General features: G+C 40.7%; 1 protein-coding gene across 2 annotated transcripts in view; it reads right to left on the bottom strand.

Annotated features, from left to right (window-relative positions):
• Positions 1–17865, bottom strand: part of PANK4 (pantothenate kinase 4 (inactive)) — a 35548-nt gene that overhangs the window by 14501 nt on the left and 3182 nt on the right. For both annotated transcript variants that reach the window (XM_075906665.2, XM_075906666.2), the window contains exons 2-10: positions 14501–14583; positions 11402–11610; positions 10433–10616; positions 8707–8799; positions 6666–6819; positions 4602–4783; positions 2890–2971; positions 1364–1464; positions 510–665 (exon numbers count right to left, since the gene is read on the bottom strand). In XM_075906665.2, coding sequence (XP_075762780.2) covers positions 510–665; positions 1364–1464; positions 2890–2971; positions 4602–4783; positions 6666–6819; positions 8707–8799; positions 10433–10616; positions 11402–11610; positions 14501–14583 — 1244 coding nt within the window. The remainder of the gene's footprint in view (positions 1–509; positions 666–1363; positions 1465–2889; positions 2972–4601; positions 4784–6665; positions 6820–8706; positions 8800–10432; positions 10617–11401; positions 11611–14500; positions 14584–17865) is intronic.

The raw sequence follows: 17865 nt of genomic DNA, 5'->3' as shown, positions 1-17865 counted from the left end.
CTGAGTCTGACTAGCAGTTAGGAGCACCTGTTTGGGGCCCTCAGCAGCACTGGGGAAATCACACCTACCTCCTCCACCTCTGGGAGCCTCCTCCAGCTGCAGAAAACTCCGCCTTCAGAGCTGGGCTCTGCAGATAGCACAGACGTGAGTATGGCAATCCTGCAGCCCCCCAATGCAGCTGTGGGACTCTCTACAATCCCCTCTGGGATCAGGACCCCCACAGTTACAACACTGTGAAATTTCAGACATAAAACATCTAAAATCGTGAAACTGACCAATTTTAAGACCCTGTAGCCGTGAAATTGACCAAAGTGAACTATAAATTTGGAGGAGCCCTACATATAAGAATTGCAAGACCATCAGTTTACATGGGACTGGGAAGGCTCCATTTCTCCACCAAGTGTGACTGTGTGGTCAAGCTGGCAGTCTGGGGTCATCCATATTTTTCTGTGGGCTATATGCCAATTCAAGAAGCTCTTTAGTCAAAATGCAGTATGTGTGTCCCTTACCCCATCCAAAGCCTCCTCAAAGCAAGTGAGCCAATATTTCCTGGCCATGGCATCATCAGTGAGGTCAACGGTGTCAGGGATGTATGTGGTTGGGTCCTTTAGCAAGGGCAGGTTAACAAGTGGTCGTTCCAACCGATCCATTTCAAACATATCAAACTGGGAAGTGATGGGGTAAAAATAAAGATCCAATCAGACTTCTCAATTAAGCTAACTCAAACAGGCTGGTCCAATAAGATTGCTTTGTAATGGGACTAGCCCACAGCTGCATTAGAGTGTGCACACAGTATGGGTAAAAGAATGGTTCTACAATTGCCAAAGCTTTGTCTTGAGATCTTAGAGGAGTTTTTCCATTTAAAAACAAAAACAAAAACAAAAAAAAAGTGCACCCCTTCTAATAATTCTCTTAATGAGAGATGCAATCATTCTGAAGAATTAGTCAAGCATGCAGCCTTCTCTTCAGTAAAAATGTGATTCCCCCCATTTCAGTTTACACATTTCTGTTTGCTACCCTTCCCCCAGAGCCCTTAAACTTATAGGGAAAAACAGCATTTAGGGTCAATTGTTTAAGAACATGAACACGCACAAGTAGTTAGTTCCACATATGCAAATATTCTGTTGCATATTAAAAAAAAAACTAGCTAAGTGCATGGATTTATTGTGCAAATGAGTGGGGAGAATCAGGCTACAACTGACTTGTTTACTTGGGATCTGGAATTATTATTTAAGTTGGGGAGTCTGTGTCCACTATAGGTGGATAAGAGTTTGTTAGGTTTATTACAGTCCTGAAGACCCCAAGGGTTCCAAATGATCTCTCAGGGAAGACAGCTTCTGGTCCTAGGAAGACCGTAACTTACCGTGCCACTCCTTGCACGTTGCATGGGACAGAAATCGGGCGAAGTGCTCATTAGGCCAGAACTCCCAGCATAATTCTCTCCCCAACTGTACTGGTTGGGATCTGGAGGAACAAAGAGAGGCCATAAACTAAAAGTAAGACTGTCTATACCACGACTGATTTAATGCCTATATGCCTTTGTGTAGGTTTTTAATGCAGACAAATGCAAGGGAAAAAAGTCATGGAAATAATGTTTACAGAAAGTGTAGCGTTACTCAAACATCCCATTAATTAGAAATTTGGGCTGCTTATTAAAATAAAATGAGCAAGGGCCAAGAAACCCTAAGTTTCAGAAACTGTTACCCCATCACTTTTGACATTCTCCAAGCCCCTCTTTTTATTTCCAAGCCTAGTATCTCCATAGATGGTGTACTGAAGTGCTTAGTAAGAATGCATTACAACCAAATAGTTTAACAAACAAGTCATTTCTAGGGAGAACCAGCTCTTCTGATAAACAGAAAAAAAATTAGTCAGAGTGTGGGAAATAGAGCTTCAGAAGCATGCCTTGTGTACCAGGGGATTCCTAGTTATTCTTCCCAGATCTACAGAACCTCTGCCAAATTACACAGCTTCTTAGTACCTAAATTTTCCCTCTCTGTAAAATGGATAGGAAAACTTCCTGCTTTACAGGGCATTATGAGGATTAATCATCTTTGTAAATGCAGAGATCACTGGATAAGTTTTAACCACCCCAATCAATCTGGTTCTGTTTTCATTTTTAAAATACAAACTGAATGGCTTGCTCATACAGCGGTGAAAAATAGTGGTTACTAATCAGAGAGATCAGCAGCATAGAGCTCTCTTCTCAGCGAAAGCAACCTGTAACTGAAGAACGCTAAAAAGTTCCAGAGGGGTAGCCAAGTTAGTCTGTAACTGGAAAAAACTTAAAAAACAACAAATAGTCTAGCAGCACCTTAAAGACTAACAAAACACGTAGACAGAATCATGAGTTTTCGTAGGCAAAACCCCATCTGAAGAAGAAGTGGGTTGTGCCCATGAAAGCTCATGATACCAGCTACATGTTTTGTTAGTCTTTAAGGTGCTGCTAGACTATTCGTTGTTTTTTAAGAATGCTAGGAACAGACGCACACTCTAACTACTGGGGTGTTTTCATGGGCAAAAAAAATGCAAGTTCATAATTCCATCATTTCTACACTAGCACTCTGACCATAGATTCAGAAACTGTGCTCTCTGGAGAGTAAATCATCAGAACCCTGGCTTTTCCTTCTGCCTTTAGAGAGATTGCTTTTGGCAGTCACAGGAGGGGGAAGAATAAGTAAACCCACCAGGCACCTTCACGTGGAGCAAGGAAATCGAGATCTCCTTGCCAGAAGAAAATAAGTTAATGTTTACAAAATAAATCTGTGCTGTTAACGACAAACATATTTGATTAACCAATGATTTACATGCAGCCTCTTGAAAGAAGCTTCGACTGACACTAACATTTCAGAACACTGCATATACAGAACATAGTGATGCTGTACTTACTGTCTTGTTCAGCTCCTTTTAAAAATGCCCCAATGGCTCCCAGGTAGCCTTCATGTCTCAGGAACAATGCCTGAACCTCTCCCTGCCACAATATGAAACATTGCATTTGGATGGCCCCTGGTTGCTAACATATACTTTGTCACTAATTTACACTTAAGTATAACAGACAAACCAGCTAGAATATTTTATTGTACCCATGCTACATTCTACCACACCTCAGTAATTTCTATGGTGCTGCAGGAGGTATATTTGAAATGTCTCTTTTCAGCATGTACTACTTACACCTACCAGCCCAGGATTATCAGACAGCGAAGGAAGATACAAGGAGGAATATGCAGTTTGTTCTAAGGCTGAATAGAAGTGTAATTAGCCAGTGCTTCAGTACAGAAACCTACTGCAACTTCCCATGGATATTCAACTCCTCTTGCCTGAAAGTGCTGTAAATTTGGCACATTCATTCATCTTTGGCAGCGCATCTCTCAGACATTCTAAACCATGATTCTCATTTCCTTCCTCTACTTTACTCTCTCTCTTCACTTTGCACTGGCTCTCGAGCTCTAAGAACACACTGAAATGTCCGTGCAAATGGAGAGAGACAAAATGCCTGGGCGCGGCAACACGTTTTGTTAAACCAGTCAAGGAGATGTTCATTCATCAAATACAAGAAAGCAACACCATCCTTACAATTCAGGAATCTGAAACTGCAAATGAGGTAGACCCATTATCCACCAAATCCTTCACCTTCCTAGGCAATGAGAAATGTTGTGGAAACTGGGAGGAGGCAGCAAAAAAAAAAAAACCACAAAAAAAACAAACACACAAAAAAATCCACAACACAAAAAAACTAGCTCTCCCATATAGGTACTCACAAAAGAATGTTAACATTTGCTTGTTAACATAAGCAAAAGACCAGTAATGACAATTCACTTATACTAGTTAAGGAGGAAACTAGCAGTTTCCTGAAGCTTGCCACTAATCTATAAAAAGACATTGTCGGGGTAAGACAAAAGGAGATCACAGAAATTTAAGAAAAGGTGCAGATACCCAATCCTTGAGGGCTGAGTTAACAGTGAAAAGCCTAAGCATCGATGCCTAGAAAGTCCAAATACCACTAAGTTTATAAAGTCATCACGCAGATACAGTCTATTCCCCACTCCAACAGATCTCAAACCAGCTCTAGGCTTTGGGTTTTACCTGCCCTCTCAGCTCACAACTCTCTGAAAGCAGGGAAAGAATATGTAAAGGGGAACATTACACTATGAAGTGATTTCAGATTAGCTATTTTAGAAGGAATGACAGTTTGTATTTTTAAAGCTGGTATTAGCTGCAGGTTTTATTGTAGAAGAATCATCTCACTAAATTTGACAAGGGAATGTGAAATTAGCAAGAGGAATTGAATAATCAATCATGGTATCATGTGAGGAAGATGTATAGGATCAATGCTGAGCAGCTACAGTATTACAGACTACTACAAAACCCACAGACATCTACTCTATCAACTATATGCAATTGATCTTTATAGCAGTACTTGACCTTTAAATAAAGGTTGGCTCCAGTCAGTGGCCATTCATTATTAATACTGTGTTAGAGATTCATTGCATTACTTTGATCGTGCTGCCAACTTGGTACATTGAAAAAAAGAAACTATGTTAAGGTCTTGCAGCAAATTAGGAAAGATACCCAAGACTTCCTGAGAGCTTAATTTTTATTACCTTGGAGAAGAAGTTAATACTGAAGGTGATTGTGCGCATGGTGACTGGGTGACCCCGAATAAAGAATCCTCCAAAGTAAATTTTGTGTAGATTATGGAGTTTAGCATAGAGGCAGGCAAGCTGTCCAATGTCATTGCTGATCATGTGTAGTAAACTCTTTGCCATATCATCTTTAGAAAATTCTAAAGGAAAAACAATTAAAAAAAAAACACATTAAAGATGGTTGAATCATGCCCAAGTGGATGTTATTTTTAGCCAGACAATAAGCAAAAAGTATCCCTAGGGGAGCTCCACTGGCTTCCTTAGTCTACAAGAGTGATGAATCTGGCTTCAGAGAAAAAAAGTTTAGCCTTATCACAGCTAGTAGACCTGGACAGGAATAAATTGTTTAATTAGGAAATACCAATCAAAACATTTTGTGGGAAAGGGTCAGTTTCAGCAAACTGATTTTAGTTAATTATTTAATTCATATAAATAAATAAAATAAAAAGAGACAAACTTTGAAACGTGTTTCTTTAAAAGTTTTCTAAATGTTTTTTTCCTGGTTCAAAAGTACTTTCAAAATTTAAGCAAACCGTAGTAAACTTTAAAAAAAATATTTCAATATATAAATGTTTCCATTATCGGTATCAACTTTTCAGATTTTTAGTTTGTGAAAATTTCTCTCTCTCCTGATTTCATACTCTGATAAGACAGAAAAAAAACAATTTTCTGCCCAGCTCCCAGAGCTAGTTGTATGAAATTAGCAAAAAAAAAAAAAAAAAAACACAAACACACACACACAACCCACCCACACACACACACACACACACCCCCACACACACACACAACACACACACACACACACACACACACACCCCCGAAGTCTCCAGGATAGAAACTTTAATTTGTAGCCAATAACTTTGCTTTGAAATAAAAGTCACTATATAAAAGTACTTTTTGAACTACATATACAGGATCACACATGTATGATGAGGGGAAATTTGTTAAGAAGGAGAATGTGGCAAATTCCAGTTAAGTAGAGTGCTCTGGGATCTTTAACATCCTTGCTGGGAAACAGCACAACCTTAAAGGGCCACATATAGTAAAGCATATGAATTTAGTTTGTTTCTTTCAAAAGTAATGAGTGCCAAGCTAACCCTTCTGCGACTTCAAGATTTCAGTGACTCTGAAGGTTTCAAACAAGACAAGACAAAAAACAACCCACACACATATGCAGCAAATCCTAAAACTATTTAATATTTAGGCCTTTCCTTCTAGCTCCAGCCAGAATCCGTTAATGCTGCGCTTGGGTTAACCAAAGTATCACTTCTGTCTCTCTCTAAAAATCTGTGTAATCCCACCACTGCCTGGCAAACTGAACTCTAAAGGCATGTCTACTACCTTATTTCGAAATAACAAGGCGAGCGTCCACACTACCAAGCCTGTTATTTTGAAATAATGGGCTTGTTACTTTGGGAAAAGGAATGAGCTTATTTTGAAATGGTTCTCCCAGGAGTTATTATTTCAAAATAACCTGGTAGTGTAGACCTAGCCCTAGACTTTTGTGACCATATAATGCACTTTGTGAATACCTTTCTAAGCCAGGTTCATTTGGGACTAGATTCAACTGATATTCTAGTTCCCAGTGCTCGTGGGGACAGATCTAGGACAAACTGTTTGCAATCACCTGTGCTGTTAGAGCAACAAGACAGATTCTAAAGGCATTTATAGCAGAGCAGGAAAGGAGAACCTTAAGCTAGCCTACTCCTTTGGAGACAGATACCAACCTTAAGTCTTCAGAGGGCCAAGGAGGATATGGTTGGATCCATTCCTTTCCACTAGCTAGAAACTCTGAAGAAGCAAGTCAGTACAGACACTGTTCCTTATAAAGTCTCCACACCCCGACAAAAACCCATGCCACAGGGAAATGGTACTGGGGAAGTTCACAACTCTCTCATCCTCTCACTATATGGGAGTGTCACAAACATTCATACAATCAGCATATTAAAGTTATAGGCAAAATGCAGTAAGATTTATACTGCAAATCTCAGACTCCACTCCCCCCTACCCCAGTGTTGATACCTTTATCTGCTGTGGCAGATTTCCCAAAGCTGCTAGCTATGAGATTTCCACTTAGCCCTAGTGTATGGTAGGCTCCACCATACACATCTTTCACCAGCATGTCGACATTTGTATGCTGTCCCTTTGAAGCAAGCTGCAGCAGTTCATCAAATTTCTGAGGAAGAGAAACAAACCATGTTACACCAGGTTTTCTGGATGGCCAGATAATCTTGTCTGAACCTCTAACTTCTGCAGAACTCTTCATAAGAGCAGTCATTCAAACAAACAAGCAAACAATCCAACCAAACAAAAACAGCCCATACCAAACAGATGTTCCTTCTATTTCAGGCCATAGGGAAGAACTACCCAATCTAAGAGTAGTGCTTCACAGTCTCACTGTAACCACTGCTTTCAGAATCAGACCAGAGACAACCATATGCAAATAACTGATCGAAAGAGATTCCTCCTGAAGACTGGACGTGAGGAATGTGAGTGCCCTCCAAGTCTGCTTGCAACCCCTTTGAATATTACTGCTTCCTGCAGAAAACCTCCATCCTAAACTAGCGTGGTGTGGAACGTGGCATACATTCCACCCAGACAACTCCCATGAATGGCTCAGAATTCAAATAGGATTGTATAGGCACAAATAAATAGAATGTTACCCAGTACCTTTCGATACTTTGGATTCTATGCTGTTTCAACGAGCAGATTAGCAAAAAACCTTTAGTTCAGTAGCCTCCATATCACCCTGATTACAGGGATAATATGGTCCTAAGTGAACACTGTAGTGAAGCTCATAAAAGTTACTCTGGATCAACTTAATATTCAGCCTTCTTTCCTGTTGCTTCCCTTGTAAGTAAGACTGTTGCTGTAGCCTAGCAACCATTCAGGTAACAGCAGGAACAGAATTCCAGCCAGAGCCTGCCAGGCACTGTACCTATCCTCAATGCAGGCTGGGAGGCCAAGTGGGCTTATGTTTCAGAGGCATTTTAGTTCAAAAAGTAAAACTAAAAGAAAGGCTGCCTGTCCAGCTCAAGAGAGCTATGAAAAGAAGCATTAAAATAAAATAAACCTGGAAGAACTAGTCTTGCCCTTTTGGGCTCCCCCACTGCTTATAGCTCAGCTATGAACACTGTTCCAAGTTGAGACATGTGCCTCCAAGTCCAGTAAAGCAGGAAACATTGAAAAGACTGAGACTAATGAATGTATCTGACAAAACACTGCAAACAGGGACTTTTCCCTTTGATCTTCTCCTGACAGATTCTCGATACGTAACTGAATCTCCTCCTGCATAAGCTAACACATACATTACCCAAGTCACATGGACCTTTAACGACATAGGCTTCAGTTACATGAACATACAAATCCCTAAAAAGCAATAGGAACTGAGCTACCCCCTTTGCCTCAGATATACTGCAGTACTCTGGCTCTCCTCACTTTACTGCTCTTCAGGACTTTAGACTGAACCTGGAGAAGGTCCGAGTAGCTCATTCATATTTGAACACAAGGCAAAGAAAAAAAAAACCCAAACAGGTAAGATGGAGCAGACTGTATTCAAACCGTACATAGTCAGGGAAAAGACCATTACAGAATAAAAGGGAACTGTACACTCTTCTCCTCCTCCCGCCTCCAATCCTAGAAGCTGGAAAAAAATCCTGTATCCTAAACAGTCTTTTGCCTACTTGACAGGTATTTCATTATCTCCGGTGTTTCTAATGGGGCTTTTCTGGTTTACTGCATGGATATCACAAAGGATGTCAGCACAGCTCAGGAGTCCAGGTTCGTTATTTAATAACAGCAGCAGATACAACAGGGAACAGAAGAGCATTTAACAGAGAATACAAAAATACATAGCAGAATGTATTAATGGCAATTTTAAAACAAAATCTGTGGCAGAACAGTGGCTCAATGTGCAAGGTTCGAAATCATAGTTATTACAATCTGGCAGAGAATTAACTTTGGACCTCAGGTTCCATAAAGAAAACACAATTTCAAACAAATAGGATTTTCCTTTTTTTAAAGAGGAATACCACAAATGAAAGCCTCTCAGTAGCAATAATACCTTTGTTTTTGTGAGTAAAGTTCCAAGACCCCAGAAGGTTCCCCCTCCGATTGAACTCCCTCCAATCCATTCAAATTTGTCCTCTGTTTCCACCTATCAATTACACATGGATATCATTATGAACACACTTATAAATAAATATAACCTCTGGATTCCGAGTAATGGAAGGGATGCATTCAGTATGAATAAATGCTGCCAACAGGACAGCTTAATGATCTACTTCTCTGGATCATGTTCATATGTTTCACACCTATCTCAGTAGGAGCCATTTAGCCCTTAATCTTTAGAGATAAACGAATTTCATGCACAAGTCTATGGCCATCAGGAGGACTCCCTAGAATTCAGAAGTACATTCAGATTCATGCTACAGAATGACAGATGTGCTTCTACAGAAAGTTGCTTTAATGGACTGACCATGATTTTAACCACGACAGATGTGCATGGGAATGATTACTTGGTTTAATGTAGAGAATATTAACACCAACACACTTGTTACAAGCGGAGAATTGGAAATTGTTTGTCACTTGCACAGCTTACTGTTCTTTTGATCATAACTAGTCCTTTAAAACTTCTGAAACAGGCAACCATTGCCAACCCCATACTCTCTTTATACACTGAGAAGTTCAGACAAAGAAATTAGAAACGGATGCTCTGAGCAGAATAAGAATGCCTATCTCATGGCTAATGGCTTGTCTACCCTAGAAATGCTGTTACAGAATGCTACTGCGTTAGTGCTTCAGTCTAAACCAGTGGTCCCCAATGCGGTGCCCACCGGGGCATTTGAGCGCGCCCGCCGACAACCTGGGCCGGCCCCGGCCTCGGCACGCGGCGCATGGGAGGCGCCAGCCCCAGGCGCGCAACACGCACTGGTGCCGGGTGTGTGGCGCTCGGGTGGCCCCAGCCCCGGGGCACATGCGGGCGCTCGGCACTCAAGCGGCGCCAGCCCCGGACCCAGCGGCGGCGCCAGCCCCGGACCCAGCGGCGGCGCCAGCCCCGGACCCAGCGGCGGCGCCAGCCCCGGACCCAGCGGCGGCGCCAGCCCCGGACCCAGCGGCGGCGCCAGCCCCGGACCCAGCGGCGGCGCCAGCCCCGGACCCAGCGGCGGCGCCAGCCCCGGACCCAGCGGCACAAAGTGCTTGGGCAGCCCCAGCCCTGGAGCACATGCCGGCTCCGGGTGCAAGGGCATCCCCGGCCCCTGGCGTGCTCCCGTACACGCGGCCCTGCCCCCGGGTGCCCGGCGCGTGAGTGGCCCCCACCCCCCGGGAGCCTCTAAAGGTTGGGGACCACTGGTCTAAACACTACCTATGGCTGACAGTAGGGGGTACTCCTCAGCAAAGGTAATCCATCTGGCACTCCACAGACATAGATATGTCTATGTATTTTCCCAGTGTAGACAGCCTTAAGCTTTTATCCACAAGTGGCTGCCAAAGGTGTTATTCTCTCTTTTTCTGGTATTATGAATTTGTCATTTCCAGCTGTTACACTTTAAGCACAGCATTATCCAGTTAACAAGGGGACAGATTGTAGTCCAATGGAAAAGCAGGTAGAACATACATTTAGACTGAAATCAATATTTATGCTTTTTGTTTAAAACTTCATATAAACCCAGAAGGGAAACAAATGTAAATCTGACAGTGTTACATGTAGATCTAGAGTACCACCATTTATCAGTTTGAGGACATATCACACACTCACACTCAATTAAATTGTCTATTGGCTTACTCACCTTCACTATAGAAACCCCAGAGCCAATATTGACTAGCAAATAAGGGAAAATATTCGGATGATTGGTCTGAAATCGGAATTCAGGATCTGAATCTTTCTGATATGCAAAGGCCTCATGGGGTATATTTTTTAGCACAAAGTTACAACCTTTAATTAGGCAAGTCATTACATCTTCTTTATCCACCCTGAAGAGAAAACACACACTTAAACACAAGAAAATGTCCTTTTAAAAAAAAAAAAAAAAAAGTAATTTTAAGCGCACACACACAAAATACAATAATTAGGCTAAAGATTCCAGAGCTTTGCAATTCCTGTTATTTAAGAACATTTTAGGGCTTCATTTTTTAAAACCTACTGTGATAGTTATTTCAGAGATAGGAATGACAGGACTGATTTTGAGGAGAGTTCCTATAGAAGCTAAGCCCTTGTAACTGATAATCACCTGCCTACAACTGAAATGTAGCCACCTCTAAAACAGAGTGGAACTGTCTAACAGAGTGACACTACAGTGTTTAGGACACACAAGTAGGATTACAATATGCAGTTGAAATAGTAGGGACAGTTTTAAAGAAGCAGAATATATTAAAAAGGCTACAGTTTAGCCAGGACCAGAGGTTAACACCCCTATAGTGTCAAACTGTCAGATCTTTAGTCACCTTAGTTATTTGTCAACTGAAAGATAGCATGAGTAGCAGCACAGCACACCCTAGCAACTAGTGATACAAGATGGAAATTCAGTCCCAATTCAGAGGAAGAAATATGTCATACTGAATTACAATCACTTGATCTAGCACTCTGTTATTTCTTGATGTCACCAGTGCAGCGGGGCCTTGCTAAGCTTTTGAGGTCCTAGAAGATTACAGTATGAGCACATAAGGCTGCAATCTAACATTTACTGGAGACAGTATTTTACCTTTCAGAAAGAGTTCTCCTCCTCAACTCTAATGAGTTTCAACCAATTTCCACTTACTTCAGTCCCAGCTTCTTCTCAATAAGATCTTTGAATTTGTAGGCACCACCCCCGGTAGCTTTGAGCACTTGAGTTTCTGTGTTGACAAGATGGTCTTTAATGAAATCTAAGCAGGTTTCAATGTAAGTGTTCTCAAATTTAATGAAGTGCAGTCGAGCTGTGATCTCCTCTTGAACTGTGATTTCATAGGGAGATTCATGTTCCACATCCTAAAAAATTCAGAGTAAGTATTTTTCTTTTGGCTTCACTTCTCAAGAAAATGTCTGACAAGAAGAGTTACTTAGTAAGCTAGGGAATATTTACATGCATTGAAAATACAAATGGAATTAGCTTATCAGTACCAAAAGCACCCCTTGAACACTCAATTTTATTCACATAGTTTTAATACACACTAATCATAAAAAGTCTCAGAGGGGTAGCCATGTTAGTTGTAACTTTAAAAATGAGTAATCCTGTGGCACCTTAGAACTAATTTAGGAAGAACAGAAACCAAGATATATATAACAGCGAAAGAAGTCAATTGCACAACCTGTGACAGGTACTACTTTTCTTCTTGTGCTGTTTTTATTTATTATATATATATATATATATATATATATATATATATATATATATATATATATATATATATATATATATAAAACTGCAAAAGTACCTGTCACAAGTTATACAACTGACAGGTACTTCTTTTGCTGTTATATATATCTTGGTTTCTATTGTTTCCACTGCAACACAGCTGATGAAATGGATTTTACCCACAAAAGCTCATGATACTACATATTTGTTAGTCTCTACGGTGCCACAGGACTATTAATCATAGTATCCATTCCTCTGTCTTTGCTCAGGCATACACAGAAGCCACCAGTGTACCAGACAGAGCTTGTGTTTAGGACTGACTCTGCTTCTCAGCAGTCTTATATTTTGTATAGAAGATGGTGACTCTAATGTTGAATACATCAGCTACATAGAGTCTAGCATTCCTGAATACCGAAGCCTATGAAGTGCACGTATAAACACTGGTTTGATAGATGAGAACCAACAGCAAACGATCAGTTCAGAAGAAAGCACCCACCTTTTTTATTCTAAGACCTAACTAGGCTTAGTCATCCAACTGTATTTTTTATTTGCACAGTATGTCAAATAAGAGTTTCAAGCTATATCACGCCTAAAAAGCAGATAGTTGGGAGGTAGAGTGAGGACCTTCCTTCCACCCCATAAATGCCTCAGTAAAATTATTAAATTGTGATGATCTTTGCTTTGAAAAACTCTTCCCTGCTTTGAAACAAGGACTTGAAACTTGTGTCAGGAACGTGCCTTTTGCCATCCTTTTGAAAATAAATCAGCCCTTAAGAGGGTGGAGCTGAAGAAATTAAATAAGGCAGGGGTCATGTGGGGAAAAAAATGTGATCGTATAATCAAAGACAGTCATAATGTGCGTCGACATGGTGGCTATGTTAAGGTTACCTGTGCAACCTGAAGTCTGGCGTTTCCTAACTGTTAAGGGTTGACTTTGCAGCCTTAATAGCCTTTAAATAGGTTTTTTGTGTTTGCGTAACGTGTTCTTCGTGCAAGCTTGGAACTAGAACAGTAATAAGCTTCTGCAGTTAAATACAATTGTCAGTTGGCAAACCTCAGCCAAATGGTTGTTTCACCTGAAATACTGAATCAAACTCTACAGGTGTGAACAAAACCCAAAATCTCTCACTCACTTCTAACCTGAAATGCACACATCTACAAGTGCTTAGGTGCACACTGAAAACTTCCCTCATTACAAGGTGTAAGGTATGACAACTGTGAGGCTACATCTATACTGCAAGGTTTTCGTGCAAAAACCCGTGGAGCGTCTACGCCTTAAATGCGCTTTTGTGCAAGGAAATCAAGAGTAAAATGGTGGAACAGAGGGCTTTTTCCGCTGTAGGTAAACCTCTTTTTATGAGGCATAACTCCCTTTTGCGCAAGAGTTCTTGTGCAAAAAGGCAAGTGTGGACATTCCAGAGGGGTTTCTTGTGCAAGAAACCCCTGGGGAAAAGCACAGGTGCTCTGATGGCCATTCCGTGAATGGCAATCAGAGCTTCCTTGCGCAAGAGCATCTATGCAGTGTGGATACTCTCTTGCTCAAAAGCACATTGCTTTTGTGATGTGCTTCGGGGTGTGGACGTGCTCTTGCGCAAGACATTTTTGCGCAAAAACTCCTGCGCAAAAAACTTCTTGCTCAAGAAGCATGTAGTATAGACGTAGCCTAACTGATAATCTCTTAGGCTAAGTCTACGAATTCTCAGCAAAAAATATGCTAATGAGGGACTCATTTGTATGAGTCGCGATCTCATGTCCATATTTCCTGCCGATCCGTTTTTGCGCTGGGGTTTTTGTGCAAGAACAAGCAGCATGGATGTTTTCTTTCTGTGCAAAAAGAAAATGTCCACACTGCTTGTTATTGCACAAACACCCCAGCGCAAAAATGGATTGGCCGGAAATATGCAAATGAGATTGTGAATCATGCAAATGAGTCACTCATTAGCATATTTTTTGCCGACAAAACTCTTAGTATAGACGTAGCCTTAGAAAATTCCAGGGCAATTATCCTACCTTTCTGGCCCCCATCTGCCCAACTTCCACCTGTCCCTCCAACTCTCTTCTCAAAATCTATTTCAAGGTGGCTTAAGAAAGTAGACATTATTAAGTTTGTTTTTCATTTCAGATATGTGCACTGCTCATCTGAGTGAGAAGAACAACTTCACCGTCATTAACTACAATTCTACCTTGAGCCAAGCCTCCTATTTTGTTTTTAAATGATCCTTAATTTAGGGTCCAAAATTGTAAGCCCGTACCAGAGTGCTTCAGGTTAATGGCACTCCTCACAGTAGGAATCATTAAAGGTTTGCAGGAGTGGACTTGAATATTATGAGCAACTCATGGCAAGGGCTGTGTTCTGAAGAATCATGCATGTCTATAGTGCTGTATAATTAACAGATTCATATTGCTGGTGCCATCTGGAAATTGATATTATGGAAAACTGCCTGTATTTCAAGTTTCCCTTCTGTGTTTTCTAATGCCTGCATATCTTAGAGGCTCTGGTTTGTTATATAAAGCAATTCTTACCTTTCCGGAATAATCAAAAGATCTCACTCTGGCTACTTTATGCTGCACAGTTGAATAATAAGCCAACTTGGTTAACGATCCACCTGTTATCAAAAATAAAACAACATGCATCTCAGATTCAGGCAGCAGACAGAATGTAGATACTTGTGTGTACTAGTTACCTAGCACAGTTTTAAGAATGGCTTGGCTGCAAGCAGAGCTGATTAGATGAAGCTCTTTATTCAGTGAACCAAAGGACAGTCATTTGGGGATTGTCTTGGCATAGCTAGATGCAGATGCATTGCTTGAAGATAGAAGCTTCACAGGATGCACTCATGCCCAACTGATGCTGGGGTGGCTGAAGAGGTCAGTGGAATCATAAATAAGATTACTTGCTTGAACAAAGGCTATTCAGGTGATTAAGGACTTGTAGGATTGGACTGTTTAGTACCTCCCCCTCACCTCCCAAGATGGCTAGACTAAGCAGGGAAGGTGTTAAAGGCCATGAGGTGACAGCATATCAGGACAGGAGGATAATTCAATTCTGTTTGTGCTCCAACTAGGCCTTAGCTGCAAAGCTCTAAGGAGGAGTATGGATGGGAGGGAAAAGTCACATATCCACTGCTTCTCTTTGTTACATTTGTTTAAGAAATGCATAAAATCCTGCATCTTCATAAGTAAGTTTGCCATGTTTGTTGTAGGGATGTGAAAGGTTAACCAGTGGGGGTTGCAGCAGCTCTCCACCCGCTGTGGGCAGGGGGCTGCTGCAGCCTCAGGGGGCCTGCTGTGGACTGGGGATGTAAAATTCTGTTTAATTAGTTAACCAGTTAATAAGTACAGGATGGACAGTGACTGTACAAGTTTCCACTGATATGTCTTGCCAACATGCCTCAACACTTCCCTAAAGGGGTGACAATCACATCTAATAACAACAGGGTAGTTACATATCCATATCCATGTACTCCTCTGGTCTGAGTGTAAAACATCACAAACTCATTTCACTTAGGTGAAAAACAGTTCTACTGATGCTGACTGTTGGTTTCCTTCAGTCAAGTTTAGGTTTGACCCTAAGAGCAGAAAGCTCTTTTCCCTCATGAAATAAACCCCTTAGCACAACCAGGCCCTCTACCTGCAGTAATGAAATCAAGCTTTCCAACTTAATGTGATCATTTTAAGATTGTAAAATAAGGAATTATCACTTCACTAGACAGAATAGATGAGGACTGGGGAAAAAAAAAAAAAAGCTTTTAAACAAGTATCCACAACATTTTTGCCAACAGCATTTATAGAACAGTATTTTATAACTGCCAAAATAATTTAAAAAAACAACAAATAGTCTAGTAGCACATTAAAGATAACAAAACATGTAACTGGTATCATGAGCTTTCGTGGGCACAACTCATTTAAGATTACTTGTTTTAGGAAAATTACAACCTCTTAAAATGAGATGAGAATGTCATAAATGCTTGGACCTTTGCATTATACAGAAATACTGTGACAGAATGCACATTAAAATGTGTTTTCAGCATATAATTGAATCTGGTTTCTCCTGCTTTGGTTGATTTCTATTTAGTGAGGCTGTCATCACAAGTGATGGGAAACACTTCATGTAAGTGAAACTTTTTTGAAAGCGCCACTTTATTTCAAATTCATTGGTAAATTCCAAATAAACAGAATGTGTAAACTTCAAGAAATCTTAAAAGGTGACCTGGTTATCTAACACACCATTCTTGCATTGAGCAAAGACAACCTTCCTGCTAGTCTTTCTCCAGTCACATCCCATACAGGGATTTTGCCCACTCTGACAAACCTACCAAAAGAAAAAAAATTGAATAAAGCCAAAAGCTACTAGGGTTGCTGAATGGATACAAACTCAATCTTCCCACAAATCAAATCCTTATTGACAGTCTTGCACATAAAACTGTAACTGGAATTCACATTTCTGAATTCCTTTTTTTAACATCCTGATCACTGATTTAGAGGACTTTTGGTAAGATTATTTATTATTTTCAAAATGGATCAGCATTGCCTATGCCCTAAGAAAAACAGCATCAAGAACATACAGAGAACAAAAATCTGAGCAGTGACTGGAAATCATTTTTTAAAATCCTTTAGCCACTACCATCCTAGTTGATTAGCTTCCTTCATAATTTTCTTTTAGCTTCTCTGGCTGTTGGACAGAGTGTTAGTTTACAGAACCCAGTGCCCAAAACCTTCTGAGCAATGTGAGAGGGAAGAAAACCTATTTTAACTACAAGTTTAAAAAAAAAAAAAAAAAAAAATCTAATTGTCAAATGTCTTATGGGCTATACACCATATAACTTCCTCCTCCACCCCCACACAAAGAAACATCTTGAACCTTGCACTGAAGAACGCCAGTGAAATGTTCTAGTCAACACAGATGGGAAAAGCATCCAGAATCACAGATCCTTAAGGAAGATAGTGCCTCCTTTCCTCTTAGAACACTGCCTAAGAAGAATTCTGTCTCACATTGCTTTTTTGCAAATAACTACAATTAATTCTTCACCTCATGTCTCCCCACTAAATAGTTGGGTGAGCGTTCCCTCAGTAAGGCCTGTATTTCTCTTAGGCTGTGTCCAGACTCAGGGGTTTTTTCGAGAAAAGTAGCCTTTTTTCGAAAAAACCTCACCTGCGTCCAGACTCAAGCCGCGTTCTTTCGAAATTAAATCGAAAGAACGCGGCTTTTCTTTCGATGGCGGTAAACCTCATTTCACGAGGAAGAACGCCTTCTTTCGAAAGTTCCTCTTTCGAAAGAAGGCGTTCTTCAATGTAAATAGGGCTTCTTCGAAAGAGAGCATCCAGACTCACTGGATGCTTTCTTTCGAAAAAGCAAGCCGCTTTTTCGAAAGTTCAACGTGCAGTCTAGACGCTCTCTTTCGAAAGAGGCTCTTTCGAAAGTACCTTTCGAAAGAGCCTCTTTCGAAAGAGGCTTGCAGTCTAGACATAGCCTTAGAGAAAAAAAAAAAAAGCACTTACATGGTCCAAAACGCTGTTTTGGATGCTGAACTACCAAATCTCTCAAACATACACCCTGTGATTTTCCAAACTCCAAATGAAAATGGCTGTGCACTAAGCTATATCGTATTGATTCCTGGACTGCATACATCCCATTGGGAAATTCAATGTCACACTTCCATGAACTAAAACTTGCAGCACTAAACATTGGTAATCTAGGCAAACTAGGAAAGTTTTGAAAGAAGTGGTACAAAGGACAGTGAGTCCCAGACAGATTGACCATCATATACTGCTCCATTTCACATGACCAATGACCATCTCTGGTAACAAAAACAACAACATTTACTAATCCTCAGACCTTCTGAGATCCCATTCTGATGCATCAGCTGAAACTGTCACTTTCAGTTGAC

This window comes from Pelodiscus sinensis, chromosome 24 (genome assembly GCF_052426305.1).
Source record: "Pelodiscus sinensis isolate ZL-2025 chromosome 24, ASM5242630v1, whole genome shotgun sequence".
In the NCBI taxonomy this organism is placed as follows: Eukaryota; Metazoa; Chordata; order Testudines; family Trionychidae; genus Pelodiscus; species Pelodiscus sinensis.
The sequence above is the reverse complement of the archived record's forward strand: the minus strand, read 5'-3'. Positions and strand labels throughout refer to the sequence as shown.